Source organism: Osmia bicornis, unplaced genomic scaffold (assembly GCF_907164935.1).
Source record: "Osmia bicornis bicornis unplaced genomic scaffold, iOsmBic2.1, whole genome shotgun sequence".
Classification (NCBI taxonomy): domain Eukaryota; kingdom Metazoa; phylum Arthropoda; class Insecta; order Hymenoptera; family Megachilidae; genus Osmia; species Osmia bicornis.
The window spans coordinates 4695691-4722375 of NW_025791458.1; the positions used below are offsets into that span (position 1 = coordinate 4695691).

Genomic DNA, 26685 nt, shown 5'->3' on the forward strand with positions numbered 1-26685 from the left:
TAATGAAATATACTGATACCTTCCTACAGATCAGTCTACATTTAATAACAATATCATTATTACTATATCCACATTAGAAATAATGTGTTCTCGGCGAGAATTAGAGTTTTCGGAAAAGGCGTGGATTCCGTCTTTTCAAAGACGTGGGCGTGGAGGAGAAGATGAACGACACAGGTTAGCGGTCATTAATTGTGTATAACTTATAATTTTTACACAATGAGTCGTGAATTAAGCACAACAAAAGTCATACTTGTGTTTTAATTTGGGATTACACGATTCACACACTTCGCGGTGCAAGGCACTGAATTGAAATTAATAATGCTCCAAACTCGAGGAAAGATAAAGCTCTTGGTCGTTGTTGTCGCTTGTTAATCGCTCTCTGAATTGCTTTCGCATTAATGCCGTAACGGTTCGAATTTACGAGTTTTAATTTTGGCGAGCGCTCGGGTCGGTGGTTAGACAGCGCAGAAGCGATTACTTTTACTTATTTGCTGACGACGGGATTATCGACCCATGTTACCGACCGAGATATTCGTACGAGTTTGAATTGCGAAATTCGTACACGTGCACACGTTATAAAGATGCAGAGACACAGTGGCCTATTTATTTGAGGTAACTCTGCTCTATTCCAAGCTGCAAATGCCACTTCCAGCGCAGCTGTGCAGAAGAAGAAAAGCAAGAAGAAGAAATATCTCGGAATATGTGCGTGACGCCCCTTTCCTTGAGGTAAATCTGCAAATATCTCGGCAACGGTGCGAGCTATCGCAAAATGTTAAGAGACCTTTTTTGTAGGAAATTAAATTTCCTACTATTTATGTTGTATGAAAGTTTTTGGTCAGATTTGTAGTTTTCGAGATATATCGAGATACTTCAAAGTTCCGACTAAAAAAGTTCGAATAAAAGCTCAAAATTGTATTGGAACTTCGTCGAATAAAAGATACTTTATTCTTATCCGTTATTCGAAGTTCGAATAATCACGAAGTATCTTATCCGAAGCGCCACGGATGAACTAATTTATTCGACGGACCAAAGATACTTTTTTTATTCGAAGGTTTTTCACTCTGAGCTTCGAATAATTTTTTCATCTTCATCTGTGTCTCTATTCGAAGTTCGAATAACCGAAAAGTATCTTATCCGAAGCGCTTAAAGTTACTTTTCTTATTCGAAGGCCTTACCCTCTGAGCTTCGAATAATTTTTTCTGTTTTATCTGTATCTTTATTCGAAGCTCGGATAGTTTCGGCAGGTACCTGTTGGGTCCTTCAAGGGCCGAGGCGAGCGAAGCAACGCAGCGGTCCCCTCGTACAGAATTCGCTTCGCCACGTGCCACCACTTTTACATTTCATAAAGTTCTTTATTTCCCATCTTATCGATATGGAAGTAACATTAGTGGATTTCTAGCATTCTTCCGATGAAAGTGTTAAAATATCGTGCAAATCGGACAACTTTTAACGAACTTGATTTTAAATTTTGGAAATCAATTTTTCGTGTCCCCACATTTCTCAAGTTTTTTATAAAATATTTATTTGTAAAAAATTATTACCAAAATTATAAATATGAATTAAATTTTCCAATCGTATATACAAAAAATAATATGAGTGTTTTAAAAGTATTTAATATTTTGTAATTAAAATAATATTATGATGCTTTTAATTTATATTTCTTGAAAAGTAAGTAATAAAAGGGTTAAAAACATTTCAGAAGATCATTAATCGCAATAGTGATAAATATACAGTGTCCCAAAAATACCGTACAACCCGAACAACGTTAGTCAGACAGAGTGGTCCATCGAAAGGCAAGGATGCAGGTCTGCCTAGTTCTGAGGTCTACAACTGATTTATGGTTTTAAATGACTACAAATACGTACATCCTTGTCTGTATCCTAAGTCCCACACTATTCACAATATTCCTGGCAGATCTGGAAACTGAATTGAACAAAGCTGGATGGGGAGGCATAAAAGTAGGGAATAGGAAAATGCATTCGCTATCGTCCGTGGATAACATAGTAATACTAGCAAAGAAGGAACAAGATATGAGAGCGATCTGTAGAAAATGGGGAAAATACTTGGACGAGAAAGAGCGTGATTCAGCGATTCGCATATTACGACTGTGCTCACAAATAAATTAACTCTGATTACAAACTGGAAGACGTATTTTATTTAAACAGTTCAACTACATTAATTATAATTATCAGGTCCCAGGTCCTGTAAAGGATCCCATTGTCTTTGGCTGCAGAGCATCAATCAAATTTAAAGTTTTTTAAATTGGATTTCAAAATTACTCTCCGTTGAAACATGCTATCTGATAATCTGTTGGCCTTTGGAGAATTTGTAATTGTGGCGTATGAAAATAATCTCTCCACAGGAGCCGACGATGGTAGTGGAGTATTAAATTTCAAGAATATCTTTTTTATAGCAGCATATTTTTCCAGGATAGTGTATTCTGTACTTCTTTCTTGAAAAAAGTGTAATACCTGTAAGTAAATGATAAATCATAAAAAAATGATACTTGTAAATAAATGATAGAGGATAAAAAAATGATACTGAATGATTGAAAGTACTACTCACTTCAAGTTCTGCTTTGGCAGAATATTCTGTAGCTACGTTTTGCGTAGTATCGTCTTCAAAATCAAAACAATTGTCCTGAGTAGACGATGGTTGTGGCGTACTTATTACATATTCCTCATTGCATTGAAGTTCTGTAGCTATAGCATTTTTGAAGAGATCCAGCAGTCTGTTCCGATGATATTCCAGAATGAATTTCAGCCACTTATTTTTAAATTGGGGATGCGTTAGTGCTGCCAGGGCAGCATAATCTGCCTCCGGCTTCAAAAATTTCAAGTAAGCAATGAACTTCCTTTGAAAACTGTCACGGAGACATATGCTTATTGGTCCGCAAAATTTCCATTGTGAATCTGCCAATTTCGTTAGTTTTCTATCTAAGGATAGTAAGCACGGTAATAGTGTTCCATAGAAAATATTATCGGCTTGTAAAATGTCGATTGCTTCCGCAATCGGCGCGGTACACTCTAAATGTTCTTCCAAATAAATGAAATCGTTTTCCTTTAAGCTGTTTTTAAATCCTAAAGATTTTCCCAGATCATTCAGTTTGTCCTTGATTTGTACAATCTGCTTGAGGGAATCGTACAAAGAATTCCAGCGTGTTTCGCCGGGTCGTTTTAATGCATGACCAATTGTTTGCTGTATTACTTCAGCGGATTTCGGCCTCATCGCTGCCTTCCAAAATATGTTGCATTTGTGCAACAAATCATTATGAATGATGGACAAACCTTCATTTTTTTTAATTGCTTGCATCATGTCCGTCGTAGCACACAAATTCAATGTGTGTGCCGAGCATCGAATATGACGTGGTAATAAGTCGATAACACCACATTTATTTATCGCACTTTCTTCTTCTTCGTCGTCTTCTTCAGTGGAAGAATCAGAGGAGGAAGCACTCGTGTAATCCTCTTCAGCTTCAGGTTCGATCGACGTTTCCTTCACACCGAATATCTTAAATGCCTTTGCGAAATTGCTGGCATTATCAGTGATAGTCGCAACAATTTTTTCACCGTTTAATCCGAATTCTGCATGTATATTATGTAAAAGTTCGGTGATTTTATCGAAAGCATGCATACCAGGAAAGCGGCGACAAGCTAAAGCTGCTGATTTCCTTTTTAAATTTGGTGTGATCCAATGGGCTGTAACACCAAAGAAGCTCCGTCGTCTTCCTGACCAAATATCTGCAGTCGTACAGACAAATTCAACGGTCTTCAATTCTTCTTTTACGTCACACATATTGTCCACGTACATTTTGGAAATTGTTCTCCCCAGTCCGCGTCGACTTATTTTTGTTGCTACTCCCAGATTCTCAAATATTCGGCGAAAGTACGGATCCTCTACCGATTTCAGCGGTATCATTGAATTAATTACGTATCTCGCGACATCGACTTCAAATTGATTTTGATTTCCATTCTTCACAGTTTGACTATTTCCAAATATTCGTTTCTTCTTTGCCGATTCTGAACAATATTCCTCAAACTGTGCAGTATGTTTTCGCTTTAAATGTGAGCGAAAATTAGAGGTTGACGATACATGTCCCTTGATTTCCTTTCCTCCCGGTAGGCACAATTTGCACAAGGCAACAGCACAGTCATCACTGGATTTCTCGGGTATGAATGAGAAATATTTTCCCTTCAAAATATTCGGTATTTTTACTTCCGGGAGAGAATTTTCATCTAAAGTCGATGTCGACTCCTGAGATGCACTAGCAATATAACTGTCCTGCGTTTGGCACTCAGTGTCACTCATTGTAAAATGTTTATATTACGCTAGACTTTAACTATAATACACTACACTAACTATGTTACACTAAAGTAAACTAAAGTAACTATGTTACACTTAATTAAACTAAAGTAACTATGTTACACTTAATTAAACTAAAGTAACTATGTTACACTAAAGTAAACTAAAGTAACTATGTTAACTGTAATAAACTGTCTCTACAACTCTGAAATGCTCGAACGATGCTCTGGTGACGATTGCTGTCGCTGTCCTAAGACTGATTCTAGGATTCTTGTAACTGCATTTCTTCCACATCTATCCCTACTCTATCAAGGTAATGCTTCAAAGGTTGCTAAAAATGCTAAAAAGGAATTCAGGAGTTTTCCGCATGTTCCCAAGTGTCCACATCTGTGTACCATTTGTGAGGAAGGCGACGCTCCTGAAGAGCGTTTATGATCACCTGAGAGTAAGGTCCACATCTGTGTACCATTTGTGAGAAAGGCGATGCTCCTGAAGAGTGTTTATGATCACCTGAGTGTAAGGTCCACATCTGTGTACCATTTGTGAGAAAGGCGATGCTCCTGAAGAGTGTTTATGATCACCTGAGTGTAAGGTCCGATTGAAGGGTCGGATGCAATAAGGGAATTAGCGCTCGAAAACTTAATACTCTACTACCAAAGTCAATGTACTACAGGACCTGGGACCCTTTGCAACCGAGCGCTCGACACCCGACATTAATGGGGCCATAAACGACAAGGAGAGCACAAGTCATTAAGCAATGGATCATGATAAATCATCGGATCTTTGCGAAAGTGTCATCAATTGACTCCATGTGTTTTCCCGATAAAAATAGTACTCAATTCGATTTAATTCGGACTATAATTAACGAAATTACACGAAAAATTGATTTCCAGAATTTAAAGTCAAGTTCGTTAAAAGTTGTCCGATTTGCACGATATTTTAACACTTTCATCGGAAGAATGCTAGAAATCCATTAATGTTACTTCCATATCGATAAGATGGGAAATAAAGAACTTTATGAAATGTAAAAGTGGTGGCACGTGGCGAAGCGAATTCTGTACGAGGGGACCGCTGCGTTGCTTCGCTCGCCTCGGCCCTTGAAGGACCCAACAGGTACCTGCCGAAACTATCCGAGCTTCGAATAAAGATACAGATAAAACAGAAAAAATTATTCGAAGCTCAGAGGGTAAGGCCTTCGAATAAGATAAAATAATTTTTAACAAAAAAAAAAATCCGACTTCAAAATGCACTAAAAAGTATAAAATAATTTCCATTTCATTTATATCTGTATTCCACAGCTATTAATACAATCTACTTAATCATTAAATAGGATACTAAATATATTTCAAAGTTTTCGGAGGCAGCGCAAAATTAAAAACTTTTCCTCTACTGGGAAGATCCTAGTTCAGGTGTCGGCAACCAGTGACAAATGACCCATTTGATAATTTCAAGTAAACAATATTCAGTGGGAATCAATATACCCATTACGAATTAACTATACTGCAGTTCACGAGTGACCGCACTTAAGTCGCGCAGCTAGTGACCTACTGAGGTCTAGGGAAATTTTTAATAGTGCGTGTGATTCCCCTTTACAGCTTGCTTCTAACTTTGCGTTCACATCATTTTTTTCCGGAAAATAATAGAATTTTCATTGCATCGTGAAACTTTACAATATCATCACCGCTTTTCAATTATCGTACGTCATATATTTCTGCCCACCATTTATATGATCGCAAGGTATAATAAGAAGCAAGCTGGAGAGGGGAATAACACACGTCATTAAAAATCTCTCTAGACCTAGTGAGCGGCACGAGTTAAGTATGGTCTCTTGTAAACTGCAGTATAGTGCATGTCCATCAGGAGTGCTGACAATTTCTCATACAATCGTTACAATTACAAATGTTTTCAACCGGACCTATAATTTTGCTCTTACGACTTATTAATTACCAAGTTTGCCATACCACAATCAAATCGTTATTGGCAGCACCGTTTGTTCGGGTATTTTTAATTTTGCGCCGCCTCCGAAAACTTTGAAATATATTTAGTATCCTATTTAATGATTAAGTAGATTGTATTAATAGCTGTGGAATACAGATATAAATGAAATGGAAATTATTTTATACTTTTTAGTGCATTTTGAAGTCGGATTTTTTTTTTTGTTAAAAATTATTTTATTTCACACTTTTTAGTGGAACGAGCAGTATTCGAAGTTTACTTGCAGGGACAAGTTTGAAAAATCGCGATCGGTATATTCCTTGGAGGGTAACCCTAAAGAATAGGCTTTTTATTATAATAACAATAGTTATTAACAATAAGAAGTTAAATAAATTTTGGGAAATGGAATCATCGTGGAATGATCTACGAAATGTGAAATCTTTCATCGCAATCGGTGCATTCCTTGAACCAGAACGTATTTTGCAATAATGAAAACCGTTCGAAATAAAAAAATGCGAAATGTTTTTATAATGGGAACAATCGGAAGACATATCCTACAAGACGCAAAAGATTTCATTCCGATTGGTCCATCCGTCTCGGAGTAATCAGCGAACGCACATTTACAAAAAAAGGTCGTTAGAAATAAAAAAATGCAAAATATTTTTTTTACGGGACCAATGGGGAATTGTACTGTACAAGATGCAAAAAGTTTCATTCCAATTGATCCATCCATATCAGAATAATCGGTGAACATACACCGCACGTACATGAAATAGTACGTTTTTTGCAATAAAAACCGTTCGGAATGAAAAAATATAGAATGTTTTTTTAACGGGACCAATCGGGGGACATACTTTAGAAGACGCAAAAGGTTTCGTTCCAATTGGTCCATCCGTCTCGGAATAATCGGCGAACAAAGGCAGAAAAAATAACAATAGTTTTTCACGAATATCTCGAAAACTAAAGGTTTCCGTTAATTATGCATAATGAAAAAGTTGTTCAGAATCATGCTCCCGACAATATATTAAAGGATCATTGAAGTCATTTTATGTTGAGATTACAAACTTCCCGTTTTTATTTTGCAATAATGAAAACCGTTCGGAATAAAAAAATGCGAAATGTTTTTACAACGGGTCCAATGGGAAAACATATCCTACAAGACGCAAAAGATTTCATTCCGATTGGTCCATCCGTCTCGGAGTAATCAGTGAACGTACATTTAGAAAAAAAAGTCGTTGGGAATAAAAAAATGCAAAATATTTGTTTTACGGGACCAATGGGGAGTTGTACTGTACAAGACGCATAAAGTTTCATTCCGATTGGTCCATTCGCCTCGGAGTAATCTGCGAACGTATACCGCACGTACATGAAATAGCACGTTTTTTTGCAATAAAAAGCGTTCGGAATGAAAAAATGCAAAATGTTTTTTCAACGGGACCAATCGGAAGACATATCCTACAAGATGCAAAAGGTTTCGTTCCGATTGGTCTATCCGTCTCGGCGTAATCGGTGAACAAAGCCAGAAAAAAAAAAAAAAAAAAAAAAATATATACTCATCGAATTGAGTATCCTCCTCCTTTTCGAAGTCGGATAAAAAGTAACTTTAAGCGCTTCGGATAACTTCCCGTCGAATAAACTGGTTTATCCGTAACGCTTCGGATAAGATACTTTTCGGTTATTCGAACTTCGAATAGAGACACAGATGAAGATGAAAAAATTATTCGAAGCTCAGAGTGAAAAACCTTCGAATAAAAAAAGTATCTTTGGTCCGTCGGATAAATTCTCGTCGAATAAATTAGTTCATCCGTGGCGCTTCGGATAAGATACTTCGTGATTATTCGAACTTCGAATAACGGATAAGAATAAAGTATCTTTTATTCGACTTGCCATTTAAATAATTTTTTATCTAGATAATGCCCATCTCTGCTCTCATATCTGTAATGCATGCGTCAGCCGGTCCTTCCACGGGAGAATGAGTGCAATAAAGTATGAAAGTGATTTGTCTGAATAATATGAAACGATCTGAATAGGAATGAAATACGAGGTTTGCCTGACAACCACTGAGAGTTTGAAAACGTCGACGAACGTTTAGGAACGTTCGAGACAACGGTCGACGGGGATCGTAAACGCGTATCGTCACGAATAGGCAACAAAAACTGCCAAGCATCTACAAGCAATGTTCTGGAATAAATTCCAAGAATATGTTAACGTACATATATATATATTATTCAATGCGTGAGCTTGCGTTAAAAATGCGAATAGAATGCTTCCGAATTTAATTAAAAGTAAAACATCAATTTCCTTGTCACGGAAGCCGGAAAATGCGTATAATGAAACGAACATCGATTATAAAATACGCCGAACAAATTAAAAAGCCCTAATACTATTATCTACGCGAATATTATAACAATTAACATAAATAAAACGGTAATCGATACCAGAGTTCGTTCCTAAAAGCTTCGTTAATTAATTAAGAAACGAATAAGATCAAATAGAAGTATTTCGAAGATTCTAGAAGGCATAGAAATTGCGACGCACGAAATTCACGAAGCGCTGTAGGGGTAAAAGAGAAAGATGGTCAACCATGAGACAGAGTCAGAAGAAGGTCAAGAAGGGATGAGAACTCGGGAAACGCGCCTAGACAAAACCAATACGCGCGGGCCTTCCCCTTCGACACGTATCCTGATTTGCCAAATGATGTCCCCACTTTGGGCCCATGATCGCGGGTCGAACCCTGAGATGCGATCGCTTGACTGAGGCAAATCACTCTTCGTCGAAAAATCGTAAGGTACGTGACGGGGAGCCCGTGTTCGCGTAGAGACAGAGTTGTTTACGGGATCGTGTAATAAGATTGCTCGGCAAAGTTCCTCCGCGTAACGAGGCAGAGTGTCGAGAGTGTTTCGATTCAAATGACTCAAATCATTTAAATCAAATCAAATCAAATCAATAATACTAACATATTATTTTCTAACATTTTATTCATATATTCCATACAGCTCGTACATTTTGTTAACCGAACCGTTTTGTTGTAATTATTTTTCTCAGAATTATACACATCTTACCTATATTCTATTTCTAATCATTTGCATTCAAATACCCTTTTCATTTCCTTTATTAATACGCCTACCTTTTTGCACGAATTCACACGTGGGGCCCGTATGGGACCAGAGCATTGACGAACTCAATTAATAAATTCAGAATCTTATTTTAAATTTTCGATTCATTTTTTAAATTGTTCCAATCGTTATCGACCCAACATCGTCGAGCGCGACTGGGACTGGTGGCAGCGATAATACCGTTCTCATCTGCGTATCAATCATTAATTTTTATTTTTTTTTATTTTTGTACGTCGCGCGCCGTATCTCGCTCGCGACGTAACACTTTTTAGTGCATTTCGAAGTCGGTTGTATTTTTTGTTAAAAATTATTTTATTTCACACTTTTTAGTGGAACGAGCAGTATTTGTAGGATGCCGTAAGGTTGTTTACCGTTCTTATTGGTTAATTGTATAACGACCCGATAATCAAACGTAATATCTTTTTAATGTCATTTTATTTATTATAACTAATTTTTATATTTCATACAGAGTATTTTATTTTATTTTATTGTTAATATTTAATGTATAAAATTTTTTGTAATAAACATTTTCATTTTCGTCGATAACTGAGTAAAAGTTTAGTCGATAAGTCAGACGGTAAAACAGTTATCGATCATTTATCGACGTCTGACCGCGCACGCGCCAGCGCAACCCCAGTGAACACAGTGGGGTAGAATTCTAGAGTGGGGATGCTGGACCACCACGTGATGGGGAAAACCCAGCTACCCCAAGAACTCTATGCGAAAAAAAAGTGTCGACTCAGCAAGATCTGAGTATAAATAGAGGCGTTCCGCACGGTTTCAAGTAGATCTTCTCAGGCCTCGGTCTGAAGTAGACAATACTCTGAACAGTAGAGAAAAGCTTGCGCTGAACTATTTAGGCAGCGATAGAGCGCGAATTACAGCTATTTCCTACTCTTCCACTGGTGGCGTGCAGTACTACAGATCAGTGGACCTCCTATCCTCGGTACGCAACGTGTTACACAGGTGTTACGCTAAGCCAACATTTAAGTGTAAAGAGCTAGCGAGGAGCGGAGCTCCTTGAACGGCCTGCGATTAACACAGCTCTGGTATAACCAGAAACCGATTGCGACCCATAGGAAAGATTAACTTGATTCTAATAGTCTAGCACAAACCTCTGGAATTTAGTTTCTATAGTCATTATTGAAAATTAAACAGAGTATTGACTGTACATGAAGACTAAGCCACATTCGCTTTAGCGCTATCGATTATAATTAATTATTACAATTAATTACTTATTATTAATTTCTACTTACATATATTAATTACTAATTGCATATTTCTTATTGTATTCCCAATCTAGGGCGAACGAATTATAATTTTTTATTGTATTCCTATTTCTAGCCGCACTTATTGTGATACTAGCGATTTTGTTTTATAATTTAATATTCACTTACCTTTTATTTTTGAATAAACAATTTCCATTAGTTTCTAGCACATTAGTGTTTGGATTTCACTCCTTAACCGCACACCACACGAACCTATAATCCCTAACACACAGAATACGAGTCGCCTTCTAAGCGAACCACTCTCCCTACAAGTCGGTGCAGTGACGTACTCACTCTGGGTCGTTACACGTAGATAGATATAAAAATTTGGTGACAGCGGTGGGATTGTTCGAGTGGTAAGGAGAAATCGTACCTCTGCGGACATTAATGGTCAACCTAGAAATAGATAAAGACAAATAAAAGTTAAGATAGAGGAATAATAAAAAAAAAAAAAGGAAAAAAAATATATATATACATATACTATTATTAATAAGCAAAAATCAAGATGCCTAACAGAACAACCGATTAACCAGCCAGCGCATCAGCCAGCGGATCAGCTAACGGATCGACTGAAGGAAGCCGACCGATCAGTATTCGCGATGCAGCAGACATCGTACCAGCATTCAACGGCCGCAACATACCAGTCTACCAGTTTGCAAAGAGCTGTTTCAAAGCGAAGAATATAATCTCTCCTAATGCTGAGTACGGATTGGTACAGCTGATAAAGAACAAGTTCTACGGGCAAGCAGCAAGAGTGGTACTAAACGGAGACTACGACACCATTGAGGAACTGATTGCCGTAGTAAAATCACGGTTCGCACCGCTCTTCACTTCGATGCAGCTATGCGGCGACATGGCAAGGATCGCACAGGGACCAACTGAGGCAGTCGTGGACTACGGCAGCCGCGTCTCAGGACTTCTGTTACAAATTAAAAGCTGCAACGAAATAGAGTTCCCAGATAACATCGAAGGATACAACCGATCCTCAGAAAACAATACAATCAAAGCTTTCCTCACCGGTTTAAAACAGGAAGTATATGGCCGGATGAAAAATCAAAATTTTAACAGTCTCGATGAAGCAATTAGTGCAGCAATTGTAGCCAAGGCAGAGAATATAGAAAGCCGGACAAAGGCTAAGCTATCGCAAGGATTTGCTATGACCAATCAATGCGAAAACTGCCTTGGATACGGGCATAATGCTAGTGTATGCTGCAGTCAGCAATTCCAAGGACAATCAGTGTCAAGGGCCCGCTGGACGGCAAAACACTGCCAACACTGCCAGAGGTCCGGGCACACCGTGGAGACCTGTTGGTTTAAGGACCAACCAGCAAGACCGGGGGTCCCTCAGAACTTTACGCAGCCAACCCAGGCCTATAGAAACCAGCCTACGCAAAGGCAAGGTCGAAATTGGACACAAACCAGACCTCCAATTTGCGAATTCTGCCAAAACATCGGCCATACAATTCAGGAGTGTCGGAAAAAAGCATATCAAGAACGTAACAGAAACCAAAGACTCCAACAAACTCCTCAAGTGCAACAGGTACGTAAGAAGGCAAACTTGTACCTAAATTTAGGAGAAATAAATAAGTCTACCAGTGTCGAGCTAGTAAGCGAAAGTTTCAAAAATCAGCAAGCCTTATTCATGGTCGACACGGGATCAGATATTAATATAATTAAAAAGCAAGCAATTTCAAAAGAAATAGTTATAAATACAGATATAATATTCCAACTAAACGGGATAACTAAAAGCTCTATTTACACAACAGGATACGTCAAAATAAAAATACTGGAGACAGAATCCATATTCCACATCATCGAGGAACTACCGATTGAACACGATGGAATTTTAGGCACAGAATATTTCAAAACCAGTGGAGCCAGCATCAATTATGCTAAATCAATATTAATCGTGAACAACAACATAATACCATTTAAACAATCAGCAATAATAATACCATCTAGGACAAAAACCATGATACCTATAAGAGTATCAAATACTGAAATCAAAACTGGTTTTGTCCCAAAATTACAGCTTCACCCGCAACTATATCTAGGAAACGCTGTAGTTACAAATCGTGATGGTATAGCATTTCTATACGCAATCAACGTTGGAGCGGAGGACATTGAAATCGAAATGCCAGCAGTTGAATTACAACAATACGAAGAGGCACCACAGGATGAAGATACAGCTCACCAAAAACCTCAACGAGCCCAGCAAATTCTGGAAAAATTACAAACAGATCATCTAAATCAAGAAGAGTTCGCCAACGTAGAAGATATAATACAAGAGCACGCTGACAGATTTTATATAGACGGAGATAAACTTCCAGCAACAAATAAAATCTACCACAGGATCATCACGACGGATAAGATGCCTGTAAATGTTAAACAATACAGGTATCCTCATGCGTTGAAGGATGAGATCAATCACCAAGTTAATGATCTCCTGGAAAAAGGAACCATCAAGCATTCCTCGTCACCAATTAACTCCCTTTTATGGATAGTACCAAAGAAGCAAGATTCACAGGGAAACAAATGCTGGAGATTAGTGATTGACTTCCGAAAACTAAATGAAAAAACAATCAGCGATGCCTATCCACTACCAAACATCACGGATATCCTGGATCAAGTGGGAAGCGCAAAGTACTTCTCCGTGTTTGATTTAAAATCTAGTTTTCATCAAACACCAATGCATCCAGAAGACAAGCATAAGACAGCATTCTCAACACCATTCGGGCATTTCGAGTTTAACAGAATGCCTTTTGGACTAAAAAGTGCTGCAGCTACGTTCCAGCGCCTGATGAACAACGTCCTAGACGGATTACAAGGACTGGAATTATTCGTGTTCATCGATGACATCGTAATTTATGCAAGCTCATTAAGAGAGCACGAAATAAAGGTCAACAGAATGATGGCAAAGCTTAGAGAAGCAAACTTATGCTTGCAACCGGACAAATGCCAATTTCTGAAGAAAGAAGTAGCATACCTGGGTCATATAATTACAGAAGACGGTGTAAAACCTGACCCAGCAAAGGTCGAAGCAGTCCAAAGATTCCCCATTTCGAAGACTGTCAAAAATATCAGACAGTTCCTGGGATTGTGTGGATACTACAGACGTTTTATTAAAAACTTCTCTAAAATAGCTAAACCATTATCAGATTTGACAAAAAAGGAACAAAAATTTGAGTATTCCAGCCAGCAACAGCAAGCTTTCGAATTCCTAAGAAACGTGCTATGCGAAGAACCGATCCTACAATATCCTGACTTCGAGAGACCATTCAATATAACCACTGATGCATCTGGAACAGCAGTAGGAGCGGTCCTAAGTCAAGGAGAGATAGGAAAAGATCAGCCGGTAGCATACGCGTCAAGAGTAATGAATAAGCCGGAAACACAATATTCCGCAACAGAAAGGGAATTACTTGCTGTGATATTTGCAGTAAACCATTTTAGACCATATATTTTCGGCAGAAAATTCTATCTAATCACAGATCACAAACCTTTGATCTGGCTAAACAGTCTCTCAGATCCTACATCGAGACTTATGAGATGGAAACTAAGATTGGGCGAATACGATTACGAAATTAAATACAAACCAGGTAGACAAAATATAAACGCTGATGCTCTCTCAAGAAATCCTGTCGAGGATATAAACGCTCTACAAATACATGCTAAAAGGCTGCACTCATCTACGTCTGGGTCAAAGAAGAAGCGTAAGAAAAGGAAAGAGTGGCACCAATACCCCACTCGCCCCAGACAGACAACGACCACCTCGGAATCGGGAAAACACAAGAAGAAAAAAGAGTGGCACCAGTATCCCACTCGCCCCAGACAGACGACAACCACTTCAGAATCAAAAGAACACAAGAAGAAAAAAGAGTGGCATCAATATCCCACTCGCCCAAGACAGTCTACCACGTCTGGATCAAAAGAGCACAAAAAGAAGAAGGAGTGGCACCAATATCCCACTCGTCCTAGGCTAACAACAACATCAGAATCTAGGGAGTTTAAAAAGAAAAAAGAAGCACACCAATATCCAACCAGACCCAGACCAACAACTACAACTGAGTCTGAAGAACATAAAAAAAAGAAAGAATGGCATCAGTATCCGAGAAGACCAAGACCAACAACCTCATTAAGTTCACGAGATATTAAGAAGAGGAAAATAAGCCACAAACATTTAACACGACCACGAGATGACTCCACAGATGTCGAAATAAGAAAAAGACACCGAATAGATAAAGTACGAGAGAGAAGCCCATCTCAAGAAGGAAAAATAGCAAGAAAAAGAGTAAAAGAAAATTATACAAGCTCTGATGAATCCCAATATTATGAAACAGATGTATCTGAAGAGCCACCAAAACCAAGAAAACGAACAAAAATTTATTCCTCCAAAGAAATCAGAAAGAAGAAAAGACCCAACGAAGAACAAATCACAGTTGAAGTACATCAACCACCAGAAGAAAAGAAATACATTATCCCACAGAAACGACCTATAGCTCAAGAACCTGTAATAGTTGGAGACGAAATCGAGGATTACAATGAAGAAACGATATTACCTAAACACATCTTCAGAGAACCACCTAGAATCGATTCTTCCTCAGGAACTAGAGAAAAATCTCCTATAATAAAAAGAAAAATCGAAAAAGAAACTTCTAGTGACACATTATCAGCACCTATCACACCTATAAAAATTAAAAAAGAAAAGACTAAACAACCATCTACAATTAAACAAATTAAACCCAAAATAGTTAGTAATAAACCAGTCATATTCAAAATAGAAGAAACCGAAGACCAGCTATGGATGAAAAAAGGCACAGTAATAATATTTTTCAATAAAGAAGGACAACCAGATGATACACAGTCAAGACAGTTCATAGAAAATGAAAAGATTAAAATTTCTAAACCACAAGACAGTATCACAGAATATAAAATTAAAAATAAATTAATTTTTGGAATATTAATAGATCATAAAGAAAATTTACCACACAAAATTAAAGCTCTTCATCACGTGTTAATTCAAAAAGGAATCCAGGAATGCAGCATGCCAGATAAGCAAGGGTTAAAAGCAATTCTTCAAATAATCTTTGCAGACTCAAACATCAATATCATCATCTGCAAAGGAACCATCCAAACTCCACCTAAAGATGAAAGAAGAAACATAATTAAAGAAAATCATGAAAGCACAATAGCTGGACATAAAGGAATAAGAAAAACTTACCTCAGGATCAGGAACAAGTACTATTGGAAAAACATGAAAAAAGAAATTACCGATTATATTAGGTCATGCATTAGCTGCCAAAGAACTAAGCTTGTAAGGATGAAAAATAAGGAGCCTATGGTTATCACAGACACTCCTTCAGACGCATTCGATAAGGTGTCCCTAGACATTCTTGGACCCTTACCTATGACGCAAAAAGGATACAGTTACATCCTCACCATACAGGATAACTTGACCAAGTACTCCGTCGCAGTTCCACTTGTGTCAGCTACATTAGAGGACGTCGCAAGAGCATTCACCAACTCATTCATATGCCAGTTCAGCAGTCCTAAAGCTATCCTCACTGACCAGGGAACATGCTTCACATCCTCGCTTATCAAAAAGCTAGCTAAAATCTTCCACATCCAAACGTACCGAACATCATCCTTCCATCCTCAGTCAAACGGGTCCCTGGAAAGAAGCCATCACGTTCTGATTGAGTATTTGAAACACTACATATCCAAACAAGAACACTGGGACGAATGGCTACAACAAGCAATGTTTTCTTACAACACAAGTGTTCATGAGGGAACAAAATTCACACCTCATGAACTGATATATGGAAAAAAAGCGAGATTACCATCAAAATTTACACCAACTGACACATTAAACACATATCCTGACTATGTAGATAAACTATTACAAAATTTATATAAAGTTAGACAAGCAGCAAAAGCAAATCTAGAACAATCAAAGTATAGACAAAAATACTATTACGATAGAAAGATACGTCCGATCAATTACAAAACAGGAGAAGAAGTAATGTTATTAAACCCACCAAGAAGAAGCAAATTACAAAAAGAATACACAGGACCATACAAAGTATTAAGAAACATAGAAAAGAATAACATAGAATTACAAATAGGTCCCAAAAAGACTAGGATAGTTCACAAAGATCGACTAAAGAGGGCCTACCGGCCAATCTACAACATAGATCAAAAATGAAAATCGATATGTCAATCTATGTAATTTTCGTATCACGCGCATGCGCACATGCAAAATTTCGAACCTGCAGCCATATTGCAAAAGAACGCCAGAAAGCAAGCACACGCAATTAACGCTATCCAATAAAATTATAAAAAAGAATAGAAATAGAGGAGAAAGGAAGAAAAAAATTAATAAAAGGAAAAAGAGTAAGCATAGACAATGAGATTTAAAACTTTTAATATCTTACAATAATTCTCATTTACAGTATAATGGTACGATAATCCGGAAATATAATAGACACCTTATGCGTAAAGGATCAAACAGTGGCATTTGAATATGTTTTTAACCTCAAGATGGGACGGATATATGCTACCGCGAGCAAAAAAAATTGGGTCCACGTAGGAACCCATCATTTTATTTTGAGGGACGAAGTACTCCAACAGACAACCTGCGTCAGGTGCGGGCTCCTGCTCGCGCAAACGCAACCAGCTCTAGCTTGTACAACTTGCTTACAAGCAATAAATAATCTAGACCACGAGACGTTGGAAGTATACAGAGAAGGATACCTGATACCTGCAGAGGACCAGGAGACATTCTATTTAAATACTTTAGCTAATCATCCCTAATTATATTCATTTCCTTTTGTATTTTTTTTTTATGTTTTATATTTTCTTTTATCCACCATAATGTTCCTTAATTTGTTCCTTTTTTTTAAATAAATCCTTTTTGTTAAAACCTTACGAACATATCTTATTCCAAAATCCTTCGAAACATTTTCAATTCGTTCAATCTATAAATGCGCAGAATCGCAAGTCCGCCATATTGATAAAAGAAAAAGATAGAAAGAGACGGAAACTAAGAGCGAGAGAGAAAGATATTGAAAGCGACGCTGCGCACGCGCTACTATATTCAATTCGTAGAGAGCGAAAATGGTGAGACGCGCAGGAAGAAGAGAGCGATTAAGAAAACTGAGAAGAGCTTTAAAACAGTTTAGAGAGGTAGAATTATACTCCAAACAATTTATTTCATTCATTAACTATCTGTTTTATACAAAATTTCAAAGGTAACAGTGTGTTACGTATCCGTCTTGGAAATTTCCTTATATGGTGTTACAAACCCTTCTCAAGAAATTTCCTTATATGGAATCGGATGTGTGCACCCGACACCAACCGTCTTCTAGAAAATTCGAGACCAACGCAAAGCAAGGGCGCGGTCCTACGGGTCACGTAGAGTCAGTCCCCACCACCCTTTTTACTCTAGTTTTTGAGTATAAAAAGGGTGGCGACAAGGGCACCTCGGGTCTAGTTGAAGTCTAGAATCAGTTCGATACACGTCAGTACGTTCTTTTTCGGATAATCTCTGCAACGAGGAAACTCTGCGAGATCGGGTATTCAAGTCCCTTTCAAGCACTCACAGTAACTATACAGTACGTTGTCGGCTGTTAAGCATTATTATAATCGTTGTAATCCGCCCCCGTTTGCTCGTGTTCGTGAAAACCGAGAAGGATTAGATTCTTGCTTCGCGGAATCGAAACTAAACTTTATTTATTCAACTCATTTCAAACGTGCAACCTAGAGTTCAATTCATTGAATACCGCGACAATTACACACAACAATTGTAAGGTCCGGAATAGAGAATAAACTCATACTAGTTTAATTTACATACTATTGTACAATTATATTTACTGTCCAGAAACCCACTAAGGTGTACCTTTACCGCTCGAGGTACATCAATCAAGTTACGAGACCTAATACTAACGCTTCCTGCGGCTCCCTACGTTAGCCATACGTAGGTTCGTCCGCATATCACTCTCCTGAGGCTCCCTACGTTAGCCATACGTAGGTTCGTCCTCCACTCTACACCTTTCCTGTGGCTCCCTACGTTAGCCATACGTAGGTTCGTCCACCATAGCCAACCTCCTGGAGCTCCCTACGTTAGCCATACGTAGGTTCGTCTCCGCGTCTACTTCCTTAGGCTCCCAGTGTTAATAACAACACTGGTCAAGCCATTAACAATTACCATTTACCTAAATTAAGCCCCGGCTACGCAGCCGCCCCCTCCGGCTCGTAACAAGTGCAAGAAGAAATTATATTACAAAGGGAAGAAATACAGCCACCACCACCACCACAATGGAAACTAATATTAATCGACATTCCAGAATTTGACTGGAAAACTTATAGAAATTCAAAAAAAGATGACCCAAGAAGAGTACATGGAAAAATCATGAGATATTTTGGAATACTATCAGCCTCTCCAAGAAACAGCGAGGAGAAATGCTGCTGCGCCCTGTGCAATATCAAAAGAAAAAATATTAGTCTCTTGAGGACAAGAGACAAGCGCGCGGGGGAAGTTGTAACGACCCGATGATCAAACGTAATATCTTTTTAATTTCATTTTATTTATTATAACTAATTTTTATATTTCATACAGAGTATTTTATTTTATTTTATTGTTAATATTTAATGTATAAAATTTTTTGTAATAAATATTTTCATTTTCGTCGATAACTGAGTATATTAAATTCGTCGGTAAAAGTTTAGTCGATAAGTCAGACGGTAAAACAGTTATCGATAAATTATCGACGTCTGACCGCGCACGCGCCAGCGCAACCCCAGTGAACACATAGTGGGGTAGAATTCTAGAGTGGGGATGCTGGACCACCACGTGATGGGGAAAACCCAGCTACCCCAAGAACTCTATGCGAAAAAAAAGTGCCGACTCAGCAAGATCTGAGTATAAATAGAGGCGTTCCGCACGGTTTCAAGCAGATCTTCTCAGGCCTCGGTCTGAAGCAGACAATACTCTGAACAGTAGAGAAAAGCTTGCGTTGAACTGTTTAGGCAGCGATAGAGCGCGAGTTACAGCTATTTCCTACTCTTCCACTGGTGGCGTGCAGTACTACAGATCAGTGGACCTCCTATCCACGGTACGCAACGTGTTACACAGGTGTTACGCTAAGCCAACATTTAAGTGTAAAGAGCTAGCGAGGAGCGGAGCTCCTTGAACGGCCTGCGATTAACACAGCTCTGGTATAACCAGAAACCGATTGCGACCCATAGGAAAGATTAACTTGATTCTAATAGTCTAGCACAAACCTCTGGAATTTAGTTTCTATAGTCATTATTGAAAATTAAACAGAGTATTGACTGTACATGAAGACTAAGCCACATTCGCTTTAGCGCTATCGATTATAATTAATTATTACAATTAATTACTTATTATTAATTTCTACTTACATATATTAATTACTAATTGCATATTTCTTATTGTATTCCCAATCTAGGGCGAACGAATTATAATTTTTTATTGTATTCCTATTTCTAGCCGCACTTATTGTGATACTAGCGATTTTGTTTTATAATTTAATATTCACTTACCTTTTATTTTTGAATAAACAATTTCCATTAGTTTCTAGCACATTAGTGTTTGGATTTCACTCCTTAACCGCACACCACACGAACCTATAATCCCTAACACACAGAATACGAGTCGCCTTCTAAGGGAACCGCTCTCCCTACAAGTCGGTGCAGCGACGTACTCACTCTGGGTCGTTACAATTGCAATAACGATAGTTTTTAACGATAACAAGTTCCATACAAGTTATCAGAATAGTTATTAACAATAATAAATTGCATAAATTTTTGCAAGTGAAATATCGCGGAAATATCTCCTATTAGATGTGAAAGGTTTCATCGCAATCGGTACATGCCTTGCAGAGTACCCATGTATATAAGAAACAGTAGAGAATCGGTGACTGCATGCTGACTCATACACCAGTAGAGACACGTAGGCATACATAGAATTCAATGTATTAGTAACAATAGTTTTTCACGAATATCCCGGAAACTAAAACTTCCCGTTAATTATGCATAAGGAAAAAGTTGTTCACAATCATGTCCCCGACAACATATTAAAAGGTCATTGAAATCGTCCAATCTTGACATTGAAAACTTCCTGTATTTTGCAATAACAATGAAAAAATGAAAAATTTTTTTTCAATGGGTCCAACCGGAAGACATACCCTACAAGATGTAAAAGGTTTCGTTCCGATTGGTGCATCCATCTCGGAGTAATCGGTGAACACACACAAAAAAAAAAAATTACATCCTGATCGAATTGAGTAACCTCCTCCTTTTCGAAGTCGGTTAACAAGACGCAGTGGATTCCAAAGCATGAAATTAGTGTTTTTGGAATTTACGTGTTAAATACTGTTGATGAGATCGGGTCGCGGAATAAATATATATGGATGTGCATTTAGATTAACAGATTTAATATCATAATAGCATAAAGAATGGCATACAATCGATATTTTTGAATTCTACACATCAAATACTACTGAAGTATTAAAAAAGGTTAAGAATTTAATGTCTCTCAAAATGAAATTCAACCAATGCTCGTAAGAAGGTGCCTGATTTGTTATGTCTATAATGTCAATAATGTTATTACAATAATAATAGTGTGTCCAATATAAAAAAGGAACATTCTTGAAAATGCGTATTTTTTTTCAGTTTTATTATTCCATTATGTCATCTGTGTAGCAACTTATCTACCATGATAATCACCTTTCCTCGTTCAATAAATGAAAAGTACTCCAGATTATCAATAAAATCAAATGTTGTTAACGTACTACATTGTTGGACTACCATTAATTAATATTATCTAGTATAATTGTTCAAGATAATTTTGTGAATGACATTGTAGAAGATCTCAGATTATATTTACCACTAACGATATGACTGACTAGAGAGGAAAAGAGTTTCCAACGTTCTGTCCATAAGTCTTCTTTGAGAAGATTCTTTCCAAACGTTTCAATATCATTTCAGTTTCGACTTAGCAATGGAATATTTCAATACAACTGTTGTACTCGTTTGAGACAAATTCAAGATTTGTAAACAATACAAGCGCTATAAAAAAGATACAAGTGAATAGTGAAATAGAAAGTCTGTTTCAAATTATTTTTTTTATAAATTATTACTTGGTAAAACTATTTACTTGAAAGTAGAAGAAAACACTGTGAATTGTAACTTAAATTCTATATTAAGGAAATTAGAATAGGAAGTTAAAGTTTAAGGGATTCATCTACTTTTATTAAACGATTTTTTTGAAATATGCTGGTATTACATTGTATTTAAAGTCTGTAACGTGCAAGACAAACTTATCTAATTTAATACTGCTCTTGCTTGAATAATTTCTCCATTGTATCTATTTAATACTTCTACTCCATAATATCTCTGTTGCAATTTTCCCCTCCGTGTCTGATCAAACACTGAAAATAAAGAAGAAGAAATCATATTATTATACATTGCTACATTATACTCAACAACATTAATTTGGAATAAAAAATGTATCGAAGAAAATAAGGTTTAATATTTCTTTTCCCTCAAACATATTTCCTGATATATCCTGCGAGAATGTAATTGCATCTGTTTTCAGGGTACATTTTTCTTATTTGTCCTATTATATTATTCCATACTGTTTAATTTCTTTAATGGATCTATTCAATTTTTCTACTGCATAATTTATTGGTTGTGCTAGAATGTAAGTGGGTTGGCAGACCTGTGAAGCAAAGTTAAGTGAACGTATATATATGTATGGATGTGAACAGTAAAACAGAGGTATTAAACGATTATATCAAAATCACATAAATGTTTCGCCTTTTTCTTATAAGCCCAACAAACAAACTAAAAGGTTGTAATTTCCTCATCAATGTCTGAATAAATGCTGCAAATAAAGAAAAAGAAATCATATCATTATAAATTGATACATTGTACTCAAAATCATTAATTTGAAATAAAGAATGTATTGAAGAAAATATGGTTTAATATTTCTTTTACCTCAAACATATTTCCAGATATATCCTGTGAGAAAGTAATCGCATCTGTTTTCAGGGTACGTTTCTCTTATTTATCCTATTATTTTATTCCACTCTGTTTAGGTTCTTTAATGGATCTATTCAAATTTTCTATTGCATAATTTTTTGGTTGTGATTTCCTCATCAATGTCTGAATGAATGCTGAAAATATAGAGAAAGAAATCATATTATTATATATTGATACATTATACTCATCAACATTAATTTGAAATAAATGATGTATTGAAGAAAACATGGTTTAATACTTCATTTACCTCAAACACATTTCCAAATATATCATGTGAGAAAGTAATTGCATCTGTTTTCGGAGTCCGATTCTGTTATTAATCCAAGTATTTCATTCCACAAAGTTTAATTTGTTTAATGGATCAATTCAAATTCTCCACTCCAAAATGCACGTAGGTGCTGTGCAGGCAGACCAATGTACACTTAATACCAATATCATTATTACTCTATGTGCATTAGATATGTAATATAGATATAATAACAATATCATTATTACTATATCTACATTACATATAATGTAATATACTGATACCATCCTACAGATCAATGTACATTTAGTAACAATATCATTATTACTATATCTGCATTAGATGGGTAATATACATTTAATAACAATATCATTATTACTATATGTGCATTAGATATGTAATATACATTAAATAACAGTATCATTATTACTATATCTACATTAGATATAATGCAATATATTGATACCTTCCAACAGATCAATGTATATTGAATCAAAATATCATTATTACTATATCTGCGTTAGATATGTAATACACGGTTAATAACAATATCATTATTACTATATCTACGTTAGAAATAATGTAATGTACTGATTCCTTCGTACAGATCAATGTACATTTAATAACAACATCATTATTTCTATATCTGCCTTAGATATGTTATATAAATTTAATAACAATATCATCATTACCATATCTGAACTCGATATGTAATATACATTTAATAATAATATCATTATTAGTATATTCGCATTAGATATAATGTAATATACTCATACCATCCTACAGATCAATGTACATTTAGTAATAATATCATTATTACTATATCTGCATTAGATGGGTAATATACATTTATTAACAATATCATTATTACTATATCTGCATTAGATATGTAAGATACATTTAATAACAATATCATTATTACTATATCTACGTTAGAAATATTGTAATATACTGATTGCTTCGTACAGACCAATGTACATTTAGTACTAATATCATTATTACTCTATGTGCATTAGATATGTAATATACGTGTGATAACAATATCATTATGGCTATATCTAAATTAGATATAATGTACTATACATTTAATAACAATATCTATTTCGAGGAGAGCGAGGAATGCCGAGGGGAGGTCCGCACACCACAAAAATACACCAAAAAAATGCTCGATTAGTCCAAACGGATAGTCGGTTTATTAAAAACAGAATGTGCAGGTGGACGTATCACAGAGAGTGATGAGAGCCGTTACACCGGTGCGAGGTTCGCGTGGTTGCCAGAGAAATACAAAAATTGAGGTCGGCTTGTCATTCTAGATATTCACAAAAACAATGTTCACAACTCCACCGGTTCACACTTCTCAGCAGAGGCGACCGAAGATGGTTAGGTGTGCTGATTACAGCCCGCACACGATTCAACGGCGAGGTCGGCAAACACGCAAGACTTGCGGCGACACGTGGCGTGGTCGAGGTACGCACCCGACACCCGTTTTCTCCCGTAACTCTCAAGGAGAGAGGTTTCTTGAGGTCGGACACGGCTCTCAGAGGCGAGAGGTGACGTAAGACTTCGAGGTTACCGGTTTTAGCTTGCAAAATTACCTTTAAACACAATAGAAATACTCAAAAGGCGCAGCGAGATGTTAACGTTCCCGTGTGCAAAACGCAATATGGCTCCGCGGTACGCGTCTCTCCCACCAGGAATTTAGTTCGCAAAAAAGAACGCGTGGCGGGAGCACCGCCCAGACGGGCCCCGCGTGACGAGGAGACCCTTTATACGCGCGTTCACGCAACACTGGGGCCGCGCGCTGTACGCGCTCGGATTGGTCGGTGTTTTTTGTTAATAACTCTAAAACCAAGCATTAAGCAAAGTAGTGATTCTATGCGGGTTTTGAATCACTGACGTCATCATTTATTTTTTTTGCTAAGTCACCAGTAATTTGACACCGTCAGCAGAAATATGATACCCTCCCGTCAGGCCCCACCCTATGATCTTGAACTGAAATTTGACACCCTTACCCCACCCCACACTATGTCAACCCCCCACCCCATGACCTTGAACTCAAATTTGACACCCTCACCTCAACCCACCCTATGACAACCCCCCACCCCATGACCTTGATAACCCCGACAGCCCCCACCCCTTCCCCCTATGACACCCCACCCCCATGATCTGAGTTAGGTCTTCCTAGTAGAGGAAAAGTTTTTAATTTTGCGCCGCCCCCGAAAACTTTGAGATGTATTTGGTATCATATTTAACGATTAAGTAGATATTATTAATAGCTATGCAATATTGGTATAAATGAAATAGAAATTAGTTTACACTTTTTAGTGCATTATGAAGTCGGATTTGTTTTATCTCACACTTTTTAGTGGAACCAGTTATATTTGTAAGATAGTGTGAGGTGATTTTGGCTTTCTGTTTCTTAGCTAATAACCATAAACCGAAAAAAAATTGACCGAATTAAAATGGTTACAGGCTGTCACGCGACTACCTCGACAGCCGAAGAGGGATGATTGCTAAGGTGATTCTAAACAACCTTTCCCTTTGCCAAAATGGCAACCCACCTACGCGACCTACGCGCAAAATCTATTCCTTCATGTTACTCTGCAAGGAGTGTATCATTCACGATGAAACTTCTCATATTTAGTAGGATCTACAGGGTGTCACGCGACTACCTCGACAGCCGAAGAGGGATGATTGCTAAGGTGATTCTAAACAACTTTTTCCTTTGCCAAAATGTTGGTTCGTTTTCGAATTATTAACAAAAAACACCGACCAATCCGAGCGCGTACAGCGCGCGGGCTCATGGACTGCAATCTCTGCTACGAAAACCGGGCCTGACGTAGGTCGCCAACGAACGGCTCGGCACCCCGTTGGCATAGCACAATAAAAAAACTGAACTGGTAGAACAGTTTTAGTCGTTTAAAATGAATACGGAACCTAATCTCCTGTCGCCTGTCATAATGTGAAAAAGGAAATTCTAAGCATTCTAAGCAACAAATAAAAATGAATGAAATGGAATAATTAATAAACGTTTGAATTGGAGGCTACGTTAATGACGAAAAATTTGAAAACAATTTAAATGAAACTATCGCATTCGTTCCTAAATTAACCTGCTATGTTGAAGTCCCTGGGACTGTGCGCTATACGCGCTCAGATTGGTCAGTGTTTTTTGTTATTAACTCAAAAACGAAACGTTAACCAACATTTTGGCAAAGGAAAAAGTTGTTTAGAATCACGTTAGCAATCATCCTTCTTCGGCTGTCGAGGTTGGCGCGTGACAATCTGTATATCCTACTAAATATGGAAGGTTTCATTGCGAACGATACATTCCTTGCAGAGTAACATGAAGTAGTAACATGTAGTTATTAACAAATTCTATAAATTTTTGCAAGTGGAATCATCGCGGATATACCTCCTACTAAATGTGAACGGTTTCATCGCAATCGGTACATTCCCTGTAGCATAAACGCCGGAAGATATAAATGAGGTATTACGTTTCTTGCAATAGAAGTCGTTAGGAATGAAAAAATACAACAATTTTTTTGCGGAACCAATCGGAAGACATACTCTAGAAGATGCAAAAGGTTTCGTTCCGATTGGTTCATCCGTCTCGGTATAATCGGCGAACATACATTTAGAAAAAAAATTCGTTTGGAGTGATATTCGGGATTGATGTAGATCCTGGAAGGATTGCGCCGGAAATAATTGACACTTGCTGGATGGGTTTTTACAAATTGATTTATTAATG

General features: G+C 37.2%; 1 protein-coding gene across 1 annotated transcript; it reads right to left on the reverse strand.

Annotated features, from left to right (window-relative positions):
• Positions 1 to 2188: 2188 nt before the first annotated feature.
• Positions 2189 to 3810, reverse strand: LOC114881280. The gene is made up of 3 exons (XM_029198020.2): positions 2566 to 3810; positions 2280 to 2471; positions 2189 to 2227 (listed from the first exon to the last, which is right to left on the reverse strand). Exons 1-3 carry the CDS (start codon positions 3808 to 3810, stop codon positions 2189 to 2191), a joined length of 1476 nt encoding a protein of 491 aa, XP_029053853.1.
• Between the last annotated feature and the right edge of the window lie 22875 nt (positions 3811 to 26685).

Bases quoted from the DNA above. Each gene is read 5' to 3' on its own strand.
- LOC114881280 (XM_029198020.2), bottom strand. From the start codon at position 3,810: ATGTACGTGGACAATATGTGTGACGTAAAAGAAGAATTGAAGACCGTT. The intron at 2,472-2,565 runs GTGAGTAGTACT...ATTTACTTACAG, and splicing joins CTGCCAAAGCAGAACTTGAA to GTATTACACTTTTTTCAAGA. The intron at 2,228-2,279 runs GTAATTTTGAAA...GATGCTCTGCAG, and splicing joins ATAGCATGTTTCAACGGAGA to CCAAAGACAATGGGATCCTT.